This window comes from Oncorhynchus gorbuscha, linkage group LG07 (assembly GCF_021184085.1).
Source record: "Oncorhynchus gorbuscha isolate QuinsamMale2020 ecotype Even-year linkage group LG07, OgorEven_v1.0, whole genome shotgun sequence".
Taxonomy (NCBI): Eukaryota; Metazoa; Chordata; class Actinopteri; order Salmoniformes; family Salmonidae; genus Oncorhynchus; species Oncorhynchus gorbuscha.
The window spans coordinates 66,290,173-66,313,611 of NC_060179.1; the positions used below are offsets into that span (position 1 = coordinate 66,290,173).

Here is a 23,439-nt window from a genome sequence, read left to right on the forward strand (position 1 = left end):
GCAGATGCCACCTAGACCCTGTGGATTAATTAACTCTGCAGACAAATGTCTTATTCATGGAGAAAAATCCTTCACACTGACACTGCTGCTTGCTCACACCATGCTGTGTCTGCAGACCAGCTCTACTCTGGGGGCCACTGCATTGTCAATGAGATTACAGAGGCTGGTGTGTGTGTGTGAGGGGGGGGGGTCAGTTCCCTCAACCCGCCACCACATCAGTGGGAGCTGCAGCCTCAAAGCCAGTCAGAGTCAGACGAGGACATATGTATGACTAAGTGAACTATCCGTTATAAGGTATGTCTATAGCAATGTCAGACCACAGCTTTGAGAGAGAGAGAGTTAACTTGCTTTGGCAATGTTAACACATGTTTCCCATGCCAATAAAGCCCTTGAATTGAATTGAATTGAAAATTGAGAGAGAGAGAGAGATTCACTACTCTCAGAGCATGGAGGTCAAACAGTCAATCACACCTTGAGGCACTGTCTTCTTTGGAACTCTACCTGAATAGATCCACAGATGCATCATGGAGTGAGGAAGGGGGTCGAGCATGACTTCCTATTGACTCCCTCTCAGATCAGCCCTAACTCGTCAGTAGCATCTATCCAGGCAAACTGCACCCAGGTTGGAAGTACAATATAATCCATGGGGAGAGATCTAGAGAGGTATGCTGGGATCAGATCAGTCTGATCATTAACACTGGTCTCTTCCTCCTCTGTCCGTCTCAGAGGGTTCACCTCCCAGCAGCTTGTGTGCATCTCCAGCTTAGTGTTAATGCTCCAGTAGCATGTGTGTCTGTGTTGTTGATTGCAGTGAGTCACTACAGCAAAGCAGCAATGGAGTCAACCAATGATGAAGCTCACAGCACAGCTTTCCCAAAATGGAGGGAGGACAGCAGCTGGGAATGCTGGGGGCTTGGCCCTGGACGTTACTGGAATGGGGGTGGCCATGGTCATGGAACTGGGTGATGTAAGTCCCAAACTGCACCCTATTCCCTATATAGTGCACTACTTTTGATCAGAGCCCTATGGGCCCTGGTAAAGAAAATAAAAAACTATTGCACTAAATAGGAAATTGGGTGTCAATTGGGACACAGACTGGTTTGTTCAGATAAGAAACGCCACTCCTACTACCACTATGCTAGCCTGGTCCGTTTGTGATGTATGGCCTACATGTTTGGCATGACAATGACCATAGGAGTTGGCAAGACAGCACAAACATATCTGGGTACAGGTTACCACTAGACTAAGACAAAAGGTCAAAGAAAATGTTTGGGCTTGGGAATAAGGTCAGGAGCTAAAATCAAATTCTCCCTTTTTCCTTTCTTCAACTCGGTTTTAATCTGAGGACTGAGTTGAGAGTTGAATTCACTATCTATTAGCAATGCAGTGTCTGTGCCAATGCAGCTAAGATAGCACAACTAGCGTGCTCAGTGGAAATGGAGGGGGAAAAGTGTTAGTGAGAGAGTGAGAGAGAGAGAGAGAGACATCATGATGAAATTACTCCTGGCGCTGAATAGCATGGTGGAGACCTCACCCAGCTGTGTGCGTGAATGCGCATGTTCCTGCTTTAACAACCCAGTTATAAAGCACATGTCCAGGAACATTACTGCTCTCTGATATACATCCAGGTTAGGCAGTAGGCCTGGTATCCCAACAGTCCAGCCAGTTATCCCACAACACATTTCAGAAATTAACTAAATGCTATTGTCTCCAGTAAAATGTGATGCCGCCCAATCTCCCTCTCCAAGGGGAAATAGAGGTATTGACATTTCTAGTGTAATATTTCTACAATACAGGTTGCATACCAAATTGGACCCTATTGCTATTAAGTGCACTCATTTTGACCAGGGCCCATACGGCTCCATTTTGGACACACCCTACATTATTAATATGTACAGAGGTGAAAATTCTGAAGAATGGCATGGTGCAAAACCTGATGGGTTATTGACTATGTTTTATTAGTCTGGTCTTCAAGGCCAAAGAGTTTTGAGGAGAATGTAAATTTTTCAATGAGAGGTTTCTATTCATTTCTGTTCTATTCCACTTAAAATACTACTGAGATGACTGTGAAAGAGACAGAAAAGATATCCTCCTTTAACATTATATATTTCCTCCCTCCTTCACCCCCTCTCTTTTCTCTCCATCCTTCGCCTCCCTCCATCCCTCTCACACTCTCCCAACAAGCTTCTCTCTCATTAGGTAATAAAGTATCCCCCTCTCCTCATTTTCCACCTCTGCAGCCTCCCTTTCCTCTCACTCCACGGTCTCAGCTAGTTCTCTCCTCCTGCACTTCAAAGCAGTGTCTCTCTCCCTCTCAGTGACTCAGGGGGATAGAAACGGTTAATGCCTGAAGCTTTGATGTTCCTCTGCCGTGGGAGACCAGCCAATCCACGGCCTCCTCTCCTCCCTCCTTTCTTCCATCCCTCGCTCTTCGTCCCCTTGGTGGAGGAGATAGCTCTCCCTCTTTCCCTACCTCCTAATACATCCACTTCTCTCCTCCTTCTCAGTCCATTCCACCACTCACAAGGTTCATTCTACTGTAGGCCTGGATAAAATAAATCATCTCTCCTTCTTTCGCTCCTCTCCCTCCCTCGCTGTCGCTCTCACCTCATCTCATGTTACTTCTCGAGCAGCTCTCGAGCCCACTCCTCCTGCCTGCTCTGTCCTTTTTCAAGGACTCATTATTGAAGCAGGAGAATAGATTGAAGCTCATTCTCTCTAAACCACTGTCTTTACACCCACTACCTGGCTGTCAGACAGACAGTTAGCTATTAGAACATGGCTGACATAGAGAGCAGGTCAGAACCGATATGTGTGAGGTATATTACTCCTTTTAGTGAAACTGTTCCATTATCTACTCTGGCACACTACTAAGAATGAAACAATACACTGGGAGTTCATTCTGAGCGGTATGTTAGTATTGACATTGTCGGAACCCCACTGCATCTTCGCAACACTGTAACTTCTGAAGGGAAGGCTCAGTAATACAGCTCATCTCCAATGAATGTCTCGGCTCTGAATAGCAGGACAATAATACAATAAGATCCATGAGGAATGGCAGCCTGTTATGTACCTTCACATTTTAAGACTAATTTAGCCATACTTTGGGGAATAAGCTATTTTAGGCATGCTATAAGTGTCATAACTAGACAAACATACATTTTCTATGTAACGTTCCCCTCAACATTCAGATAAAATTGACAGAATGTGCAAAATATATATATATTTTCCTGGAATCAAACAATAGAGCTCAATACTGAGAATGAGGCTGTCAATATTATCTTGCGCCTTTTAGATAAAAAGGGGAAGGAAGGACACTGCATAAGGACGCAGTCAAGGTTAAGCCGTAGGTCAATGTCAAAGGTCAAAGGTTAGGATATAGATGTGTAGTAGGAACAGACCAAGCAGGAAGAGCGAGGAAGAGGGTGGGACTCACCTGCGACGGAGTTAGGGCGAGGCATGAGGTACAAAGGGATGGAGTGAGCGGAGTGGGAAGACATGCTGTCTAGGTGTCTCTCAGGGATCTTGTTGAGGCTGTAGGTTGAGGCGGCCATGTTCTCATCCACACGGTACAGGAACGAGTCAGTGCCAGACTTCTGGCTCTGCCACAGCTTCAGGTTACTGCCACGCGAGAAACCCCCCTCCCCGTATTTACCCCCCCGCTCAGCGTTCTCCGAGTAGCTGGTCAGGGTGGCTGGAAGGAAGCAAGGAACAACGGGAGTAGAGGAGAGGGGTCAGGGGTCAGAGTGTAAGGAAGGAGGGGTTGACTCTGCTATGACCATTCTTGATGAGCCAACGTCACAACCAATCATATACAGTCGTGGCCAAAAGTTTTGAGAATTACACAAATATTAATTTTCACAAAGTCTGCTGCCTCAGTTTGTATGATGGCAATTTGCATATACTCCAGAATGTTATGAAGAGTGATCAGATAAATTGCAATTAATTGCAAAGTCCCTCTTTGCCATGCAAATGAAATGAGTCCCCAAAAAACATTTCCACTGCATTTCAGTCCTGCCAAAAAAGGACCAGCTGACATCATGTCAGTGATTCTCTCGTTAACACAGGTGTGAGTGTTGACGAGGACAAGGCTGGAGATCACTCTGTCATGCTGATCGAGTTCAAATAACAGACTGGAAGCTTCAAAAGGAGGGTGGTGCTTGGAATCATTGTTCTTCCTCTGTCAACCATGGTTACCTGCAAGGAAACACGTGCCGTCATCATTGCTTTGCACAAAAAGGGCTTCACAGGCCTTCACTGCCAGTAAGATTGCACTTAAATCAACCATTTATCGCATCATCAAGAACTTCAAGGAGAGCGGTTCAATTGTTGTGAAGGCGGCTTCAGGACGCCCAAGAAAGTTCAGCAAGGGCCAGGACTCTCCTAAAGTTGATTCAGCTGCGGGATCGGGGCACCACCAGTACAGAGCTTGCTCAGGAATGGCAGCAGCCAGGTGTGAGTGCATCTACAGTGCCTTGCAAAAGTATTCGGCCCCCTTGAACTTTGCGACCTTTTGCCACATTTCAGGCTTCAAACATAAAGATATAAAACTGTATTTTTTTGTGAAGAATCAACAATAAGTGGGACACAATCATGAAGTGGAACGACATTTATTGGATATTTCAAACTTTTTTAACAAATCAAAAACTGAAAAATTGGTCGTGCAAAATTATTCAGCCCCCTTAAGTTAATACTTTGTAGCGCCACCTTTTGCTGCGATTACAGCTGTAAGTCGCTTGGGGTATGTCTCTATCAGTTTTGCACATCGAGAGACTGAAATTTTTTCCCATTCCTCCTAGCAAAACAGCTCGATGATATAATTATACTTCAGTATTTCATAGTAACACCTGGAAAAAATATCTAAAGACACTGAAGTAGCAAACTTTGTGGAAATTAATATTTGTGTCATTCTCAAAACCTTTGGCCACGACTGTACAGTGCATTCGGAAAGTATTCAGACCCCTTGACTTTTTCCACATTGTGTTACGTTACAGCCTTTTCTAAAATTGATTAAATTGTATTTTTTTCTCATCTATACACAATACCCCATAATGACAAGGCAAATATATATTTTTTGAAATGTTTGCAAATGTAAAAAAACTGAAATAACACATTTAGATGAGTAGTCAGACCCTTTACTCAGTACTTTGTTGAAGCACCTTTGGCAGCGATTACATCCTCGAGTCATCTTGGGTATGACGCTACAAGCTTGGCACACCTGTTTTTGGGGAGTTTCTCCCATTCTTCTCTGCTGATCCTCTCAAGCTCTGTCAGATTGGATGGGGAGCATCCTGTCCTGTTGGAAGGTGAACCTTGCCCCGGTCTGAGGTCCTGAGTGCTCTGGAGCAGGTTTTCATCAAGGATCTCTCTGTACTTTGCTCTGTTCATCTTCCTCTTCATTCTGACTAGTCTACCAGTCCCTGCAGCTGAAAAACATCCCCACAGCATGATGCTGCCTCCACCATGGTGCCAGGTGTCCTCCAGACACTTGGCATTCAGGTCAAATAGATATATCTGGGTTTCATTAGACCAGACAATCTTGTTTCTCATGGTCAGAGTCCTTTAGGTGCCTTATGAGGATTGGCTTCCGTCTGGCCACTCTACTATAAAGCCCTGATGGGTGGAGTGCTGCAGAGATGTTTGTCCTTCTGGAAAGTTCTCCCATCTCCACAGAGGAACTCTGGAGCTCTGTCAGAATGACCATTAGGTTCTTGGCCACCTCCCTGACCAAGGCCCTTCTCCCCCGATTGCTCAGTTTGGCTGGACGGCCAGCTCTAACAAAAGTCTTGGTGGTTCCTAACTACTTCTATTTAAGAATGATGGAGGCTACTGTGTTCTTGGGGACCTTCAATGCTGCAAAGAATGATGGTACCCTTCCCCAGATCTGTGCCTCAACACAATCCTATTTCAGAGCTCTACGGACAATTCCTTCGACCTCTTGGCTTGGTTTTTGCTCTGACATGTACTGTCAAATGTGGGATCGTATAAAAACAGGTGTGTGCCATTCCAAATCATGTCCAATCAATTTAATTTACCACAGGTGGACTCCAATGAAGTTGTAGAAACATCTAAAGGATAATCCATGGAAACAGGATGCACCTCAGCTCAATTTCGAGTCTCATAGAAAAAGGTCTGAAAACGTATGTAAATAAGGTTCAGTTTATTGCCAAAATTTTGAAAATCCTGTTTTCACTTTATCATTAGGGGGTATTGGTCTGACTATGTGTATGTGTATTTTTTCATGTGTGCGTTCATGTGTGTGTGTATATATAACCCTTCCCCCTCACCAATGATGCCGCTGTCCCGGCTCTCCAGGGTGGAGGTGGGGCTGGTGACAGATCCGTAGGCGTGGTCCTTGTGGCCCTGGTTACCCCCGGGCATGGCACCATCGGCGCCGGACGGCAGGGTGGAGCAGGGGGAGCCGGCCGGGGGGGAGGCTGTGCTGCTGGTCAGGGTGGAGCACGGACTGATCCTCTGGTTACCAGCCAGGTCCTGGAGGAGAAATACACACAGTCAGTGCCCAAGCCCGTGCCCACACACACACCCCAGAAACCCAAGACGATTGAGCCCACCATCAATAGGAGAGGAGCAAATTACTACCACAAGGTAATGGAGGAAGTAATCACATGTTGAGTCTCTCGGTTTCAAACATCTCTGGCTCTAGTAAGCACTGAGCCTGGTACTGGAAACCATGCTACTGTCTTCCATTGCGTTCTGTGTAGGTGTATAATTATCTGGGACCAATAGTACTGAAGCTTCCGTTTTATCTCTTGCAGCAGAATGATTCCACAGCCTTGCTGAGAGAGAGAGCTTTACACAGTTCCTGACCCTTCCCCCATTGGATGTTACCTGTCACAATGTTACTACCCCCTGCCGTGCCCCTCCCTGATGTCAGCTCAGGTTAGGATGAGAGGGCACGACAGGGAGAGAGGCATTCTGGCATGGCTAATCTACACACTCACACATACACACATACACACAGACACACACACATTCATTATTTGTAAGGTAAAGGACTCTCAGTTCACGTAGCTGACTAGTGCTAAAAAAACAGGTTTATTGTGCAAATATACTGTGTAAATATCCTACTCTAAATGAGTTGGAGTTCCTTCCTTGTATTTACATTTATGCTATTTGTACTCTATTTTTATTCCATTGAGCTAATTTTTTAATTATGCTTAACTTACTTACTCTTATTGTTATTATGCTTAACTTACTTACTCTTATTGTTATTATGCTTAACTTACTTACTCTTATTGTTATTATGCTTAACTTACTTACTCTTATTGTTATTATGCTTAACTTACTTACTCTTATTGTTATTATGCTTAACTTACTTACTCTTATTGTTATTATGCTTAACTTACTTACTCTTATTGTTATTATGCTTAACTTACTTACTCTTATTGTTATTATGTCGCATTGTTGAGAGGTGAACCTGCAAGAAAGCATTTCAATGTACTGTGTACCATGTGCATATGACATATACACTTGATCTACTGTAGAAGACCATGGCTCCCCCTCATATGCCCTCCTGAAGCCTCAACTCAACCCCAAGCCTCAACTGCTTAGCCCCCTTTGTATCCAGTCTATGTAACAGTCAGACTGCCCCTGGTCTTCCTGGTCAGTGTGAGTCAGTCAAAGCTGTAGTGACAAGACAGAGAGCCAAGTCAGGCCGCATGCTGTCTGTTACGTGTTCCCTCTCATCTCTGCCCCCCCCCCAACTCCTGGGGCCAGGGGGGTTGGGGCCTGTACAGTCAATGAGTTGGGCAGGCGCAGTAAGAGCTGTCCCCTGTACTCAGGGTTTGGAAGAGAGCAGTCAATCGGCACATTTACAGGGTCAGTCTGTGAGAAGCTAACAGAAAACGAACACACACAGCACCTCTATTCAGCAAGCAGCATAACCTCCATCTGCTGGGCTAGTGCACTCTGGTTTGCATCCCAAATGGCGCCCTATTCCATATATAGTGCACTACTTCAAATGTATAGCACTACATACGCAATAGGATGCCATTTGGGACATCTATTCTGTGTATTAGTCTGACCATCTGATCTTAAAATGCACGGTAGAATTGGATTGAACTTGGATGCTTGGATCTTTGCCTTGCTGAGGCAGAGACGTGGAGAGGCAGAGGGGTGTAGAGGGGTCAGGCAATTAATGGCCGGCTTTCTGGAGGTTGAGAAGGTCACCTTCCTCCCTAAGCCAATAGGCTTTAGCAATCCTGCAGAGATCCCAGCTACCGTAACAATCCTACCTACTGTAGGCCAACTGAAAGTTTATCGTATATTGATTTTAACAGTAAAAGGAAATGTATCCTTTAATATCCTCATATTGCTGCCCTTGAGAGGTTCAATGTATTTTCATGGATCAAAAAAAAAGATACTTAGGGCAGGCTATATTTGTGAAGAAAATATTGGAAAATTTGACTTGAGGGAGCGCACACGGCAGGAGTCCACGATGAGTCACCAGTTTGCATCCCAAATGGCACCCTATTCCCTACATTGTGCACTACTTTTCACCAGAGCCCTATGGCCCTTCTCTCTAGACTGAGAAGCCACATGAAGCCTCTCTCACATACCTCTCTATACACCCCCACCACTACAGCATAACAGCATGTGCTATCAGTCTAATCGGTTAGCCACACTGCGTCAGCCCATACCTATACAGTCCATAACACACCTAGCTGAAGCAACGGCTAACGCCGTCCGTCCCCCTCCCTCCCTCCCCAGTGGGTTGGCCTATGCCCTCCCAGGCCCATGGCTGTGCCCCTGCCCAGTCATGTGAAATCCATAGATTAAGGCCTAATGAATTTATTTCAATTGACAGATTTCCTTGTACGAACTATTATTCAGTCAAATCTTTGAAATTGTTTGCTGTGTGGGCGTAGCGCATAAAATTAGTCTGTCCTCGGTTGCACTCACTACAGAGTTCCAAACTTCCTCTGAAAGCAACGTCACCACGCGCAATGTCAAGCGTCGGCTGGAGTGGTGTAAAGCTCGCCGCCATTCGGACTCTGGAGCATTGGAAGCATGTTCTCTGGAGTGGTGAATCAAGCTTCACCATCTGGCAGTCCGACGGACAAATCTTGGTTTGGCGCATGCCAGGAGAATGCTACCTGCCCGAATGCATAGTGCCAACTGTAAAGTTTGGTGGATGAGGAATAAAGGTCTGGGGCTGTTTTTCATGGTTTGGACTAGGCCCCTTAGTTCCAATGACATTCTAGACGATCTGTGCTTCCAACTTTGTGGCAACAGTTTGGGGAAGGCCCTTGACTGGCCTGCCCAGAGCCATCACCTCAACCCCTTCCAACACCCTTTGGGATGAATTGGTCAACTGCGAGCCAGGCCTAATCGCCAAACATCAGTGTCTGACCTCACAAATGCTCTTGCAGCAAATGCCACTTAGCAGCCCAGGTTCAGTCAGTGGTAAGAGAAATATTAGGCTTCGTCAACCTGCTGGTTATCAGCACACCAAAGTGGCAGAATATATTAATGAACGACGACTGAAGTTGAGACACCAAGAGAAATAAATAATTTAAGAACTTTGTTATATAATGACCTTATTAGGGAGGTAGACAGTTTATGCTCAGTGGAGAAACTGAAAAACTGGAAAAGTAAAATACCTTGATGGAGGACAATTTAGTGAGATTCCTTTGATGTGTTGTGTCCTGGCTTATATATGTGTATTAACAGACTGTAAACAAGAGGGTGGTGCGGTTTGCACAACACATCAGGACACCTACAGCACCTGATGTCACAGGAAGGACAAAAAGATCATCAAGGACAACAACCACCCACCCATGTTTATGGATTCAGGGTTGTACCTGGTAGGTTCATTGATAATTTGTGTGAGATTGAGGGCATCTGTCTTAGATTGTGGGATGGCCGGGGTGTTAAGTATATCCCAGTTCAGCTCACCTAACAGTACGAACTCTGAAGATAGATGGGGGGCAATCAATTCACATATGGTGTCCAGGGCACAGCTGGGGGCTGAGGGGGGTCGATAACAAGTGGCAACAGTGAGAGACTTATTTCTGGAAAGGTGGATTTTTAAAAGTAGAAGCTTGCACTGTTTTGGCACAGACCTGGATAGTATGCCAGAACTCTGCAGGCTCTCTGCAGTAGATTGCAACTCCACCCCCTTTGGCAGTTCTATCTTGTAGGAAAATGTTGTAGTTATGGATGGACATGTCGGAATTTTTGGTGGCCTTCCTAAGCCAGGATTCAGACACGGCTAGGACATCAGGGTTAGCGGAGTGTGCTAAAGCATTGAATAAAACAAACTTAGCGAGGACGCCTCTGATGTTGACATGCATGAAACCAAGGCTTTTACGGTTACCAAAGTCAATAAATGAGAGTGCCTGGGGAATGGGTGTAGTGCTGGGGGCAACAGGGCTGGGTTAACCTCTACATCACCAGAGGAACAGAGGAGGAGTAGGATAAGGGTACGGCTAAAGGCTATAAGAACTGGTCGTCAGATCCTCCTCTCCACCCTCTCCGAGTTGGGCATCTCCGGCGCGGCCCACGCTTGGATTGCGTCCTACCTGACAGGTCGCTCCTACCAGGTGGCGTGGCGAGAATCTGTCTCCTCACCACGCGCTCTCACCACTGGTGTCCCCCAGGGCTCTGTTCTTGGCCCTCTCCTATTCTCGCTATACACCAAGTCACTTGGCTCTGTCATAACCTCACATGGTCTCTCTTATCATTGCTATGCAGACGACACACAATTAATCTTCTCCTTTCGCCCTTCTGATGACCAGGTGGCGAATCGCATCTCTGCATGTCTGGCAGACATATCAGTGTGGATGACGGATCACCACCTCAAGCTGAACCTCGGCAAGACGGAGCTGCTCTTCCTCCCGGGGAAGGACTGCCCGTTCCATGATCTCGCCATCACGGTTGACAACTCCATTGTGTCCTCCTCCCAGAGCGCCAAGAACCTTGGCGTGATCCTGGACAACACCCTGTCGTTCTCAACTAACATCAAGGCGGTGGGCCGTTCCTGTAGGTTCATGCTCTACAACATCCGCAGAGTACGACCCTGCCTCACACAGGAAGCGGCGCAGGTCCTAATCCAGGCACTTGTCATCTCCCGTCTGGATTACTGCAACTCGCTGTTGGCTGGGCTCCCTGCCTGTGCCATTAAACCCCTTCAACTCATCCAGAACGCCGCAGCCCGTCTGGTGTTCAACCTTCCCAAGTTCTCTCACGTCACCCCGCTCCTCCGTTCTCTCCACTGGCTTCCAGTTGAAGCTCGCATCCGCTACAAGACCATGGTGCTTGCCTACGGAGCTGTGAGGGGAACGGCACCTCAGTACCTCCAGGCTCTGATCAGGCCCTACACCCAAACAAGGGCACTGCGTTCATCCACCTCTGGCCTGCTCGCCTCCCTACCACTGAGGAAGTACAGCTCCCGCTCAGCCCAGTCAAAACTGTTCGCTGCCCTGGCCCCCCAATGGTGGAACAAACTCCCTCACGACGCCAGGACAGCGGAGTCAATCACCACCTTCCGGAGACACCTGAAACCCCACCTCTTTAAGGAATACCTAGGATAGGTTAAGTAATCCCTCTCACCCCACCCCCCCTAAGTTTTAGATGCACTATTGTTAAGTGACTGTCCCACTGGATGTCATAAGGTGAATGCACCAATTTGTAAGTCGCTCTGGATAAGAGCGTCTGCTAAATGACTTAAATGTAAATGTAAATGGTCGTCTTGTGTGTTGGGAACAGAGAATAAAAGAAGCAGATATCTGGGAGTGGTAGAATAGATTTAGGGCATAATGTACAGACAAGGGGATGTGAGTACAGTGGAGGTAAACCTAGGCACTGAGTGATGATTAGAGAGGTTGTGTCTCTGGAGGCACCAGTTAAGCCAGGTGATGTCTCCGCATGTGTGGGGGGGTGGGACAAAAGAGCTATCTAAGGCATTTTGAGCAGGACTGGGGGCTCTACAGTGAAATAAAACAATAATAACTAACCGAAACAGCAGGTGCACCAAGGTTCATCAAAGCTGGGACCGAGAGACTGAAAATAGCTTCTATCTCAAGGCCATCAGACTGTTAAACAGCCATCATCAACACAGTGAGACTGCTGCCTAAATACAGACTTGAAATCATTGGCCACTTTAATAAATGGATCACTCGTCACTTCAATAATGCCACTTTAACAATGTTTAAATATCTTGCATTACTCATCCATATGTACAGTATATACTGTATTTTATACTATCTATTGCATCTTGCCTATGCTACTCAGTCATCGCTCATCCAAATTTAGTGGTCTCGAAAATTACTGGCACTGGCAATGCACAAACAATACACCTGCTCTGAAAGGCCCCAGAGTCTGCAACACCACTGAGCAAGGGGCACCACAAAACAGGTCAGGGACAAAGTTGTGGATAAGTACAGATCAGGGTTGGGTTATAAAAAATATCTGAAACTTTCAACATCCCACGGAGCACCATTAAATCCATTAATAAAAAATGGAAGAATATGGCACCACAACAAACCAGCCAAGAGATGGCCGCCCACCAACACTCACAGACCAGGCAAGGAGATCATTAATCAGAGAGGCAACAAAGAGACCAAAGATAACCCTGAAGGAGCTGCAAAGCTCCACAGCAGAGATTGGAGTGTCTGTCCATAGGACCACTTTAAGGTGTACACTCCACAGAGCTGGTCTTTATGGAAGAGTGGCCAGAAAAAAATTATCAAACACATTTGTTGTTTGTCATAAGGCATGTGGGAGACTCCCAAAACATATGGAAGAAGGTACTCTGGTCAGATGAGACTAAAATGCAGCTTTTAGGCCATCAAGGAAAACGCTATGTCTGGAGCAAACCCAACACCTCTCATCACCCCGAGTCCCTCATCCCCACAGTGAAGCATGGTTTATGCTCAGTGTTTCGTGACAGCATCATGCGGTGGGGACGGTTTTCATCGGCAGGGGCTGGGAAACTGGTCAGAATTGAAGGAAATGTCTTGGAATGGCCTAGTCAAAGTCAATTGAGAATCTGTGGTATGACTCAAAGATTGCTGTACACCAGAGGAACTCATCCAACTTGAAAGAGCTGGAGCTGTTTTGCCTTGAAGAATGGGCAAAAATCCCAGTGGCTAGATGTGCCAAGCTAATAGAGACATACCCCAAGAGACTGGCAGCTGTACTTGCTGCAAAAGGTGGCTCTACAAAGTATCGACTTTGGGGCGGGGGTGGGGGGGAGGGGTGAATAGTACGCTCAAGTTTTCCATTTTTTGGTTTTATTTCTTGTTTGTTTCACAATAAAAAATATTTTGCATCCTCAAAGTGGTAGGCATGTTGTGTAAATTAAATGATACAACCTGAAATTAAAATGTATTTTGGGGGGGGTTTGTAAGGCAACAAAATAGGGAATATGCCAAGGGCTCCACTCCACTATTGCTCCACTGTCGGAAGTAGAAGCACAAGCATTTCACTACACTCACAATACCATCTACTAACCATGTGTATGTGACCAATAAAATTTGATTTGATTTGACAAGGAGCTCATCAAACTGTCAGATAGAAGGGAAGTTATTACATCCCAGGTATGTGTGTTTCTTAAATTGAATCAGAAATACAGAAACACCAAATGGAATCTCAAGATATCACAAATAGGGAGAGAGGTTTTCCTCTCAGAGCAGAAGCAGTAGAGAGAGGAGGGGTTAGCATTGTGTGATTGCCAAACACACACCTGTCTGTCGTCTGGTTCGTCCATGCTGTAATGTTCTCCGTCTGGCCCCTCACTAGTTTCGTCTCCCAACAGGAAGCCCAGGCGCGTCATCAATGTGTTGGCTGCCTCATCCACCGACGGAGGGGGCCCCAGCTCCCCGCTTGACTCCCCTTCAGAGAGAAAGAGGAGAGTCGGGGGAAAGAGAGATAGAGTATGGGGGAAAGTGACAAAGAGAGAGAGAGGGGGCGGGCGAAGAGGAAGAGAGAGAAAGAGAGAGGGAGTGGAGAAAAAAAGGAGTGTGTTTGTGAGTGAGTGTAAAACAAGTAAAACAGAGTCAACCAACTCTCTTGACCTGGAAGGCAACCACACCTTGGATAGACTATAGAAGGAGCAGTCGAGCACATGAAAATGAAAAGATTCGCATCGAAGCGGAGGAACAAACTGCTGGATAAATGTTCCTAACCTGTTCAAGCCCCAACTCAGAAAAATGTGCAACACCTGAGCATGTTAGCTACATATTCTCCTGCTGAAAAATGTTCAGTACAAATCACAAAAACACAAAGAGAATACAAATGCGAGAAGGCATATAGTAGAGTATAGTAGATATAGTAGTAGTAGAGTAGAGTAGAATAGTAGAGTAGAAACCTAGTAGAGTAGAAAAAATAAACAGTCTCTACCTGAACCACCCCTGAGAGCAGAGCTGTGCATCAGAGGTAAATTCTCCTGAGATTGAGACTGAACTGGACACACTGGCGTTGAGACAGCCAACTCCTTCTAGCCATGACATGACATGCCTGTAAAGATTCCTCCACACACAACTGTTCCCATCCCACACAGTCAGCGTTGTGTTTGGATGAGGTAAGTGAATACGCCCCTCACCTGTGTGAGGGCAGGGTGTGTGTATGTGTACGTGTCTGTGTGTGTGTTTCTAAGAGAGAGAGCAATAGAGGGAGAGAGAGAGAGAGAGATGGATAGATAGATCGAGGGAGAGAGAGAGTGATAGAGGGAGAGAAAGAGAGAAATAGTAGATGTGAATCACTCTACTCACACCGTCTACTGGCATGCACACAGCTATATTGGAGAGGGACTGAATATCCTCTGAAACTACAGTATTATCATATGATGATAATATAGAAGACACTTCTAGTACTGCTGGAGGTTTCACTGTCCTCATTACTGTTTATATCTCTTTAGATCCTGCTCTGGTCTGGTCATGAGGGCACAATACCAGGATGTTGTTATTAAACTAATACCTGATACTGCAGCTGGTGGACTACTTTGTTATGGGCGGGGTGTTGCTGGGTAACGTGTTAATCTCAGCTGAAGAGCTGGTTTCTCTCTGCTGTGTGTGGTGTATGGGTGTTTGATGTGGTCGTGGGAATGTCAAAGAAAGACAGGTGACAGAAGGTGATGGTGTTCAACTAAACAGTGGTGAGACACTGTAGATTAGAACAGCTGCTTTCTTTGGGTGTATTCAAAATGAACCAAACGGAAGCAAACGGGCTGAAACAGGGAGGGACCTACCTCAACTTGTCCAATAAGAAAAACTTGTGTTCATTACTAAATAATTGCACTAATGAATACAACCCAGGTCTCCCACCCTCTCTCCCTACCATCCCTCCCCTCTCTCTGACTGACTGGTCAGACCAGTCCGACAGGTAAACAAACCTGAGAGGTTTAGACCATTAGAGACCAAGGTGAAAGGGTGCCATTGGGATGGTGTTTACTATGTAATTCATGCATTCGACATAAACAACAATGCACTCACAGGCGACTGCAGTAATCACACTACACATTATATGACCCTCAGAACTCAGACACAGTAAAGTGGTCCTTACAAACATGCCCTTAGCTCTCAATGGAACTCCAAGCATTCCTCCTTGTCTGCAAGACATCAATCAGTCTACACTCCTCCTACAGAATTTGAATATATAGCGAGCGCTTGTGTGTTTGCCCCCTCTCCCTCTCTTAGTCCCCTTCGCTCAGATTCCTGGAGAGAGACAGATGGTTGCCATGGGAACTATCTGGCGGCGTGGCGGGCAGCGAGGAGGAATGTGTTCCTGTGCAGACGGCCAGACGCATCGGTTTCTCCCCCGGCCGTCCACGGAATTAACGTGGTCCACCACACCAACACAGTCGTGAAGAAAGCACAACAATGCCTCTTCCCGCCCAGGAGGCTTAAAAGGTTTGGCATAGGCCCTCAGATCCTCAAAAAGTTATACAGCTGCAACATTGAGAGCATCTTGACTGGCTGCATCACCGCTTGGTATGGCTACTGCTTGGCATCTGACCGCAAGGCGATACAGAGGGTAGTCCGTATGGCCCAGTGCATCACTGGGGCCGAGCTCCCTGCCATCCAGGACCTCTATACCAGGCAGTGTCAGAGGAAGGCCCTAAAATATGTCAAATGACTCCATCCACCCAAGATATATACTGTTCTCTCCGCTACGGTACCAGTGCAACTAGCCTGGAACCATCAGGACCCTGAACAGCTTCTACCCCAAGCCATAAGATTGCTATATAGTTAACCAAATAACTACTCAGACTACTCATCTGCATATACCCCCTTTTGCACTAACTCTTTCGACTCATCACATAAGCTGCTACTGTTTATTATATATCCTGTTGTCCAGTCACTTCACCCCTACTACCTACAGTGCATTCGGAAAGTATTCAGACCCCTTTACTTTTTCCACATTTTGTTTCTTTACAGCCCTATTCTAAAAATGATTGAAATTGAAACGGTTCCTCATTAACCTTCACACAATAACCCATTATGACAAAGCGAAAACAGGTTTTTAGAAATGTTCGCGAATTTATATATAAAAAAACAGAAATACCTTATTTACATAAGTATTCAGACCCTTTGCCATGAGACTCAAAATTGAGCTCAGGTGCATCCTGTTTCCATTGATCATCCTTGAGAAGGTACTAAAAAATGACCTCCATCATTCTTAAATTGAAGGAGTTCGGAACCGCCAAGACTCTTCCTAGAGCTGCCAAACTGAACAATCAGGGGAGAAGGGCCTTGGTCAGCGAGGTGACCAAGAACTCAATGGTCTCCAGAATTTCTTTGTGGAGATGGGAGAACCTTCCAGAAGGACAACCATCTCTGCAGCACTCCACCAATCAGGCCGTTATGGTAGAGTGGCCAGACGGAAGCCACTCCTCAGTAAAAGGCACATGATAGCCCGCTTGGAGTTTGTCAAAAGGCACCTAAAGGACTCTCAGACCATGAGAAACAACAACAACTCTTTGTCCAGAATGCCAAGCATCACATCTGGAGGGAACCTGGAACCATCTCTACGGTGAAGCATGGTGGTGGAAGCATCATGCTGTGGGGACGTTTTTCAGCGGCAGGGACTGGGAAACTAGTCAGGATCGAGGGAAAGATGAACAGAGCAAAGTACAGAGAGATCCTTGATGAAAACCTGCTCCAGAGCGCTCAGTACCTCAGACTGGTGCGAAGGTTCACCTTCCAACAGGACAACGACCCTAAGCACACAGCCAAAACAACACAGGAGTGGCTTCGAGACAAGTCTCTGAATGTTCTTGAGTGGCCCAGCCAGAGCCCGGACTTGAATTCGATCTAACATCTCCGGAGAGGCCCTGAAAATAGCTGTGCAGCGACGCTCCCCATCCAACCTGACAGAGGAGACGATCTGCAGAGAAGAATGGGAGAAACTCTCCAAATACAGGTGTGCCAAACTTGTAGCGTCATACCCAAGAAGCCTCGAGGCTGTAATCGCTGCCATTGGTGCTTCAACAAGGTTGAACAAGGTACTGAGTAAAGGGTCTGAATACTTTTTAATGTCTAAAACCCTGTTTTTGCTTTGTCATAAGGGGGTATTGTGTGTAAACTGATGAGGGGAAAACACATTTTAATCCATTTTATAATAAGGCTGTAATGTAACAAAATGTGGAAAAAGGGGTCTGAATACTTTCCAAATACACTGTATATGTCTACCTAAATGACCTCATACCCCTGCACATCAACTCAGTACTGGTCAGGGTCAATTCCAGTCAATTCAGGAAGTACATTGAAATTCCAATGGCAATTATCCTCAATGCTTTTCAATTAGGAAAATGTGTCATTGGAATTTGGTTTACTTTCTGAATTGACTGGAATTTAAATGGAATTGACTCCAGCCCTGGTGCCCCATGAATATAGCCAAGTTATCACTACTCATTGTGTATTGATTCCTTGTGTAATTATTTTTCTCTCTGCATTGTTGGGAAGGGCCCATAAGTAAGCATTTCACTCTTAGTCTACAACTGTTGTTTACGAAGCATGTGACAAATACAATTTGACTTGATTTTTGGATCTGCCACAACATCTCCTCCCCGCTGATCCTCAACATGGGGGCCCCACAAGGGTGCGTTCTGAGCCCTCTCCTGTACTCCCTGTTCACCCACGACTGCGTGGCCACGCATGCCTCCAACTCAATCATCAAGTTTGCGGATGACACAACAGTGGTAGGCTTGATTACCAACAACGACGAGACGGCCTACAGGGAGGAGGTGAGGGCCCTCGGAGTGTGGTGTCAGGAAAATAACCTCACACTCAACGTCAACAAAACTAAGGAGATGATTGTGGACTTCAGGAAACAGCAGAGGGAACACCCCCCTATCCACATCGATGGTACAGTAGTGGAGAGGGTAGCAAATTTTAAGTTCCTCGGCATACACATCACAGACAAACTGAATTGGTCCACTCACACTGACAGCGTCGTGAAGAAGGCGCAGCAGCGCCTCTTCAACCTCAGGAGGCTGAAGAAATTCGGCTTGTCACCAAAAGCACTCACAAACTTCTACAGATGCACAATCGAGAGCATCCTGGCGGGCTGTATCACCGCCTGGTACGGCAACTGCTCCGCCCACAACCGTAAAGCTCTCCAGAGGGTAGTGAGGTCTGCACAACGCATCACCGGGGGCAAACTACCTGCCCTCCAGGACACCTACACCACCCGATGTTACAGGAAGGCCATAAAGATCATCAAGGACATCAACCACCCGAGCCACTGCCTGTTCATCCCGCTATCATCCAGAAGGCGAGGTCAGTACAGGTGCATCAAAGCTGGGACCGAGAGACTGAAAAACAGCTTCTATCTCAAGGCCATCAGACTGTTAAACAGCCACCACTAACATTGAGTGGCTGCTGCCAACACACTGTCACTGACACTGACCCAACTCCAGCCACTTTAATAATGGGAATTGATGGGAAATGATGTAAATATTTCACTAGCCACTTTAAACAATGCTACCTTATATAATGCTACTTACCCTACATTATTCATCTCATATGCATACGTATATACTGTACTCTATATCATTGACTGCATCCTTATGTAATACATGTATCACTAGCCACTTTAACTATGCCACTTTGTTTACTTTGTCTACATACTCATCTCATATTTATATACTGTACTCGATACCATCTACTGTATGCTGCCCTGTACCATCACTCATTCATATATCCTTATGTACATATTCTTTATCCCCTTATTGTTAGTTAGATTACTTGTTGGTTATCACTGCATTGTCGGAACTAGAAGCACAAGCATTTCGCTACACTCGCATTAACATCTGCTAACCATGTGTATGTGACAAATACAATTTGATTTGATTTGATTTGCCTGTCTCGTGCCGAAGGAGGAAAGAGTCTCCATGTGTGGAGCAGGCATGGGAGCCCCAGCCCCGTATCCCCATACCACAGCAGATCAGGGGTTACAGGTGATGTGAGACAGGAGGGTTAAGCCAAGTAAGCCCCCGCATTCCCCCACACATCTACACTTACCACCAGTTGCCACAGCAGAGGAGGGCCGCTGGAATACTGTTACATGGCTACTACCATAGAATTAGGAATTAGAATGATTTAATCGGATCTCAATTGCTACTGCCATAGAATTAGGAATTAGAATGATTTAATCGGATCTCAATGGCTACTGCCATCAAAGAGGACTTGTTCACATACGGTACAGTAGAATGGGTTGTACACTGTACAGTAAAAGACCAGTGGAGGCTATGCCGATTGGTCGTCCACACACACACAAGGCAGAGTGGGAACTATGGTCTGGTATTCTGTCCTAAGATCAGATGTTAAACTCATAATCAGGCTGTTACACGTTCCCTAAGACCTCTTGATAAAAGCTAACGTGTCTGCCATTCGTTCCATGTGGGAGGCCAAAGCTCATCTTTTCTTGGTTTTTCCCTACTGAGCAGAATTCCTGTTCAAATCATTCCATACTACTCTCACACAGTACTAACAGCATGCCTTCATCACATTTAACTGACTACTACCAGACAGGCTTTACTTGTTGATACAGATTATGTCGCAGATTCAACGCAACATCAAGCTCTTCACTACAACATTAGAGTGCAGAGATCAGAATATACTTAACACACGCATAGAGCGAAGGTTTTGGAGATCCTGGCAGATGGAGACGGTGTGAAGTGCTGTGTTTGTCATATTGAGATGACTATCGGACTTTTCTTCACGTCTTCATCAATTGATTAGTGTTCATCTGAGTCAAATCCATATAGGCAGATTGTATCCCAACACAAATGTCAGGAGATACTACCAAGCAATATGGCGCTATTCTCAATGACTGCACTTAGAGACCAGATTGCAGGAAAGATGAAAACAATCGATACAGAAAAAAACACATTTGAAATGATTTGCTCTATCCTTGATTGACCCAAGTTGATGTTTTCCTCCCGTGGTGGGAAAGAGGGGGATGGAGGGATGGATTGGGGAGGGATGGAGAGAGGGAACTGGACTCTCTGCAGGGCTACAGAGGAAAGGTCTGCTGTGATCTAAACAGAAACCAAAGATGAGGTGTGGGAGAGGAGCGAGGGAGAGAGGTAGAGAGGGCACGGGGGGGAGTGGTAGACGTAGGGAGAGGTAAAGAGAGAGGAAGCGAGGGAGAGGATTAAATAGTGTCAGCGAACTAGAAAGGCTGAACGGGGGAGCGTCAGGAAAGCAATTCAACTAATAACCTTAGCGATGTGCAGTGCCTGTAAAATATGCAGTGAAAGACAGAACCGAACACTGCTTAGCTCTGACACACACATTCAATCTGTACTCACTCACATGCAGATAGACGGACTGACGGACAGACACAGACACAGAGATGGACAGATGGACAGACAGTACTATAAAACATACCAAAGTAAAAACATTGAAAAACAAACAAGGCCATAGCTGTGGGGACTTGAGGAGCAGAGCAGACTTACCGGGACAGTATGTATCCAGGCCGTGGTTCTTGGCAGTGCAGGAGGTGTGTGTAGGGGAGCCAAGCTCTGATTGTGGAATGCGAGGGCTCTCCACAAATTTTGCTTTCCGCAGGGGGGCTGGGAGCAGAATGCACACACACACACACACACACACACACACACACACACACACACACACACACACACACACACACACACACACACACACACACACACACACACACACACACACACACACACACACACACACACACACACACACACACACACACACACACACACACACACACACACACACACACACAGTGACACAGAACAACCAAATTATAGAAAAGAGAGAGGGGGAGACAGACGGTGATAGAAGAGAGAGGGGGAGACAGACAGAGAGAGCTTATGAGATTGCGTCGGCACATTGAAATGACTAACACGCAGCAAAGCATATCGAAGTCGCTCATTTGAGTTTGGTCACAGGTACAACTTTAGCTCAAGAGAAACAGGATTGTTACAGTGTCATATAGTATACAGAACACCAAGCCAACACTTCTTATACATTAGTCCTATACATTACAATACCAAATCCACTAACCACATTCCTTGGGCATTGAAAACCATCGGGAGGTAAAGATGATACTTACAGTATAACATAGGACAGAATGTCAAACATCCTCATAGACTTCTATTGAATAATCAACTTAACAGCACTGACAAATGCAAATGTCTGTCAGCATGCCTAGTGACGCAATCACAGCAAGAATGCAAATGACATACATCCATTTTGGGAATGTATTCACACCCGACTCCGACAGCCAACCTGTCAACAGATCACTTCCACACAACAGGAAAGGTGTCGAGAATGTTAGAATGATACAACTTTGGGGGTGGCGGATGTGACAAATCTGTTTGGCTCAGAATAGAATAGAATAGAATAAAATACAACAGAAAATAATGGAATAACAGCGGACTTCCTCAAGTGAGGTGTACACTGGATCAGTTTTATAGACGGATGTAATGGCGACACATTCTGAACTTGAATGTTATGCCAGTGTAAAGGACGTCCCGCTGCTTGCTTAGCGACAACCAATTCCTTCCGATTCGTCCCATACCTGCCGCAAACGCAGAACCTCTGCCTCACAAACACGCGCCCTCCTCAAGCGTCTTACCCAATCACGCCACCTCAAAAGCTAGCTAATGAGGCGACACAAACGGGACACTTTAGGCTGAGGAGGAAGTTTCACACATCCCCATGTGCCGCGCCAGCAATGTTATGATGCAATGTTACGCTAGCCAGGGATGTACACGTCATAGGATAACCACTACAGAGATGTCTATCTGTTACACAAATGTATGACAAACTGAACAGTTCGGTTGAGAGACACCATCTGACGTAAGACAATGCAGTTCAAGAGAAATCTGATCCCCATTCTAAACAGGTGTTAATTTAATAGGCTAGCTTAGCTGGAATCCCATGACATATTCTAAGCAGCTTTTCCCTCGCTCCACTGAGTGTGGGCTCTCACTCCCCTAAATGGCTGGTGTTGGACAATTATGCAAAATAACTCCACCATTCTCAGCCACATATTGTCTGTCTATTACCCAATACTGAAGACTTGGTTCAACAGAAACATTTAGGAAAATATGGCATGCCCTTAAGATACTGTGACTGTTCACCCTTTTCTCTGTCATTATAGGTTGAAGCTACTGTCTGTAGTATACATACAGGCAGAGAATATGCCCCAACTGGGCCAAGCTACTGTCTGTAGTATACATACAGGCAGAGAATATGCCCCAACTGGGCCAAGCTACTGTCTGTAGTATACATACAGACAGAGAATATGCCCCAACTGGGCCAAGCTACTGTCTGTAGTATACATACAGACAGAGAATATGCCCCAACTGGGCCAAGCTGCATGTCAAGAGGCGGTTGAAACATCTGCCCCTCTGACGATGCCTCACAACAACTGGAGTACAGCAAGAACAACTCAGCACTGTTGAGTTGGCTCAGGGTTCAAATCAGGAGAACACAGAGGGCTGAGGAGTGATACAAGATACAGTATACCAGTCTACTGAATGCCACTGTCAGTGTACAGTACAGTATGGAAGAGGAAGTTTACTAACACGACTCAGTTCAACCAGCAGAACGAAGGAAGTAATAGAGCCAAGCAGCACAGAGCCAGGCAGCACAGAGCCAGGCAGCACAGAGCCAGGCAGCACAGAGGCCACAGTGACAAGAAGCCCTACTGAGTCACAGCCAGGACAGGAGTGGGAGAGGACTCACTCACAGAGACGCCACACCAGCACCATGATATACAGTACTATACTATTGAGAACAGTCCTGCATGTAGGGTAGTGTTTAGAGCAATTAATGACTCAGCATTGGGTAAGAGATACACATACCACACACACACACAGTAGTTTTAAGTTCCTCAGTGTCCAGATCACTGAGGACTTGACATGGACCAACACCACCACCACCATTGTCAAGAGGGAGCAACAGTGCCTCTACTTCCTAACGC

General features: G+C 46.0%; 1 protein-coding gene across 10 annotated transcripts in view; it reads right to left on the bottom strand.

Annotated features, from left to right (window-relative positions):
• The window catches only part of tanc2b (tetratricopeptide repeat, ankyrin repeat and coiled-coil containing 2b), a 258,109-nt gene that overhangs the window by 38,906 nt on the left and 195,764 nt on the right, over positions 1 to 23,439 (bottom strand). For 8 of the 10 annotated variants that reach the window (XM_046357225.1, XM_046357223.1, XM_046357222.1 and 5 more), the window contains 4 exons: positions 20,927 to 21,043; positions 13,709 to 13,857; positions 6,288 to 6,492; positions 3,437 to 3,694 (listed from right to left, as the gene is read on the bottom strand). In XM_046357225.1, coding sequence (XP_046213181.1) covers positions 3,437 to 3,694; positions 6,288 to 6,492; positions 13,709 to 13,857; positions 20,927 to 21,043 — 729 coding nt within the window. The remainder of the gene's footprint in view (positions 1 to 3,436; positions 3,695 to 6,287; positions 6,493 to 13,708; positions 13,858 to 20,926; positions 21,044 to 23,439) is intronic. The other 2 variants (XM_046357226.1, XM_046357230.1) reach the window with 1 other exon arrangement.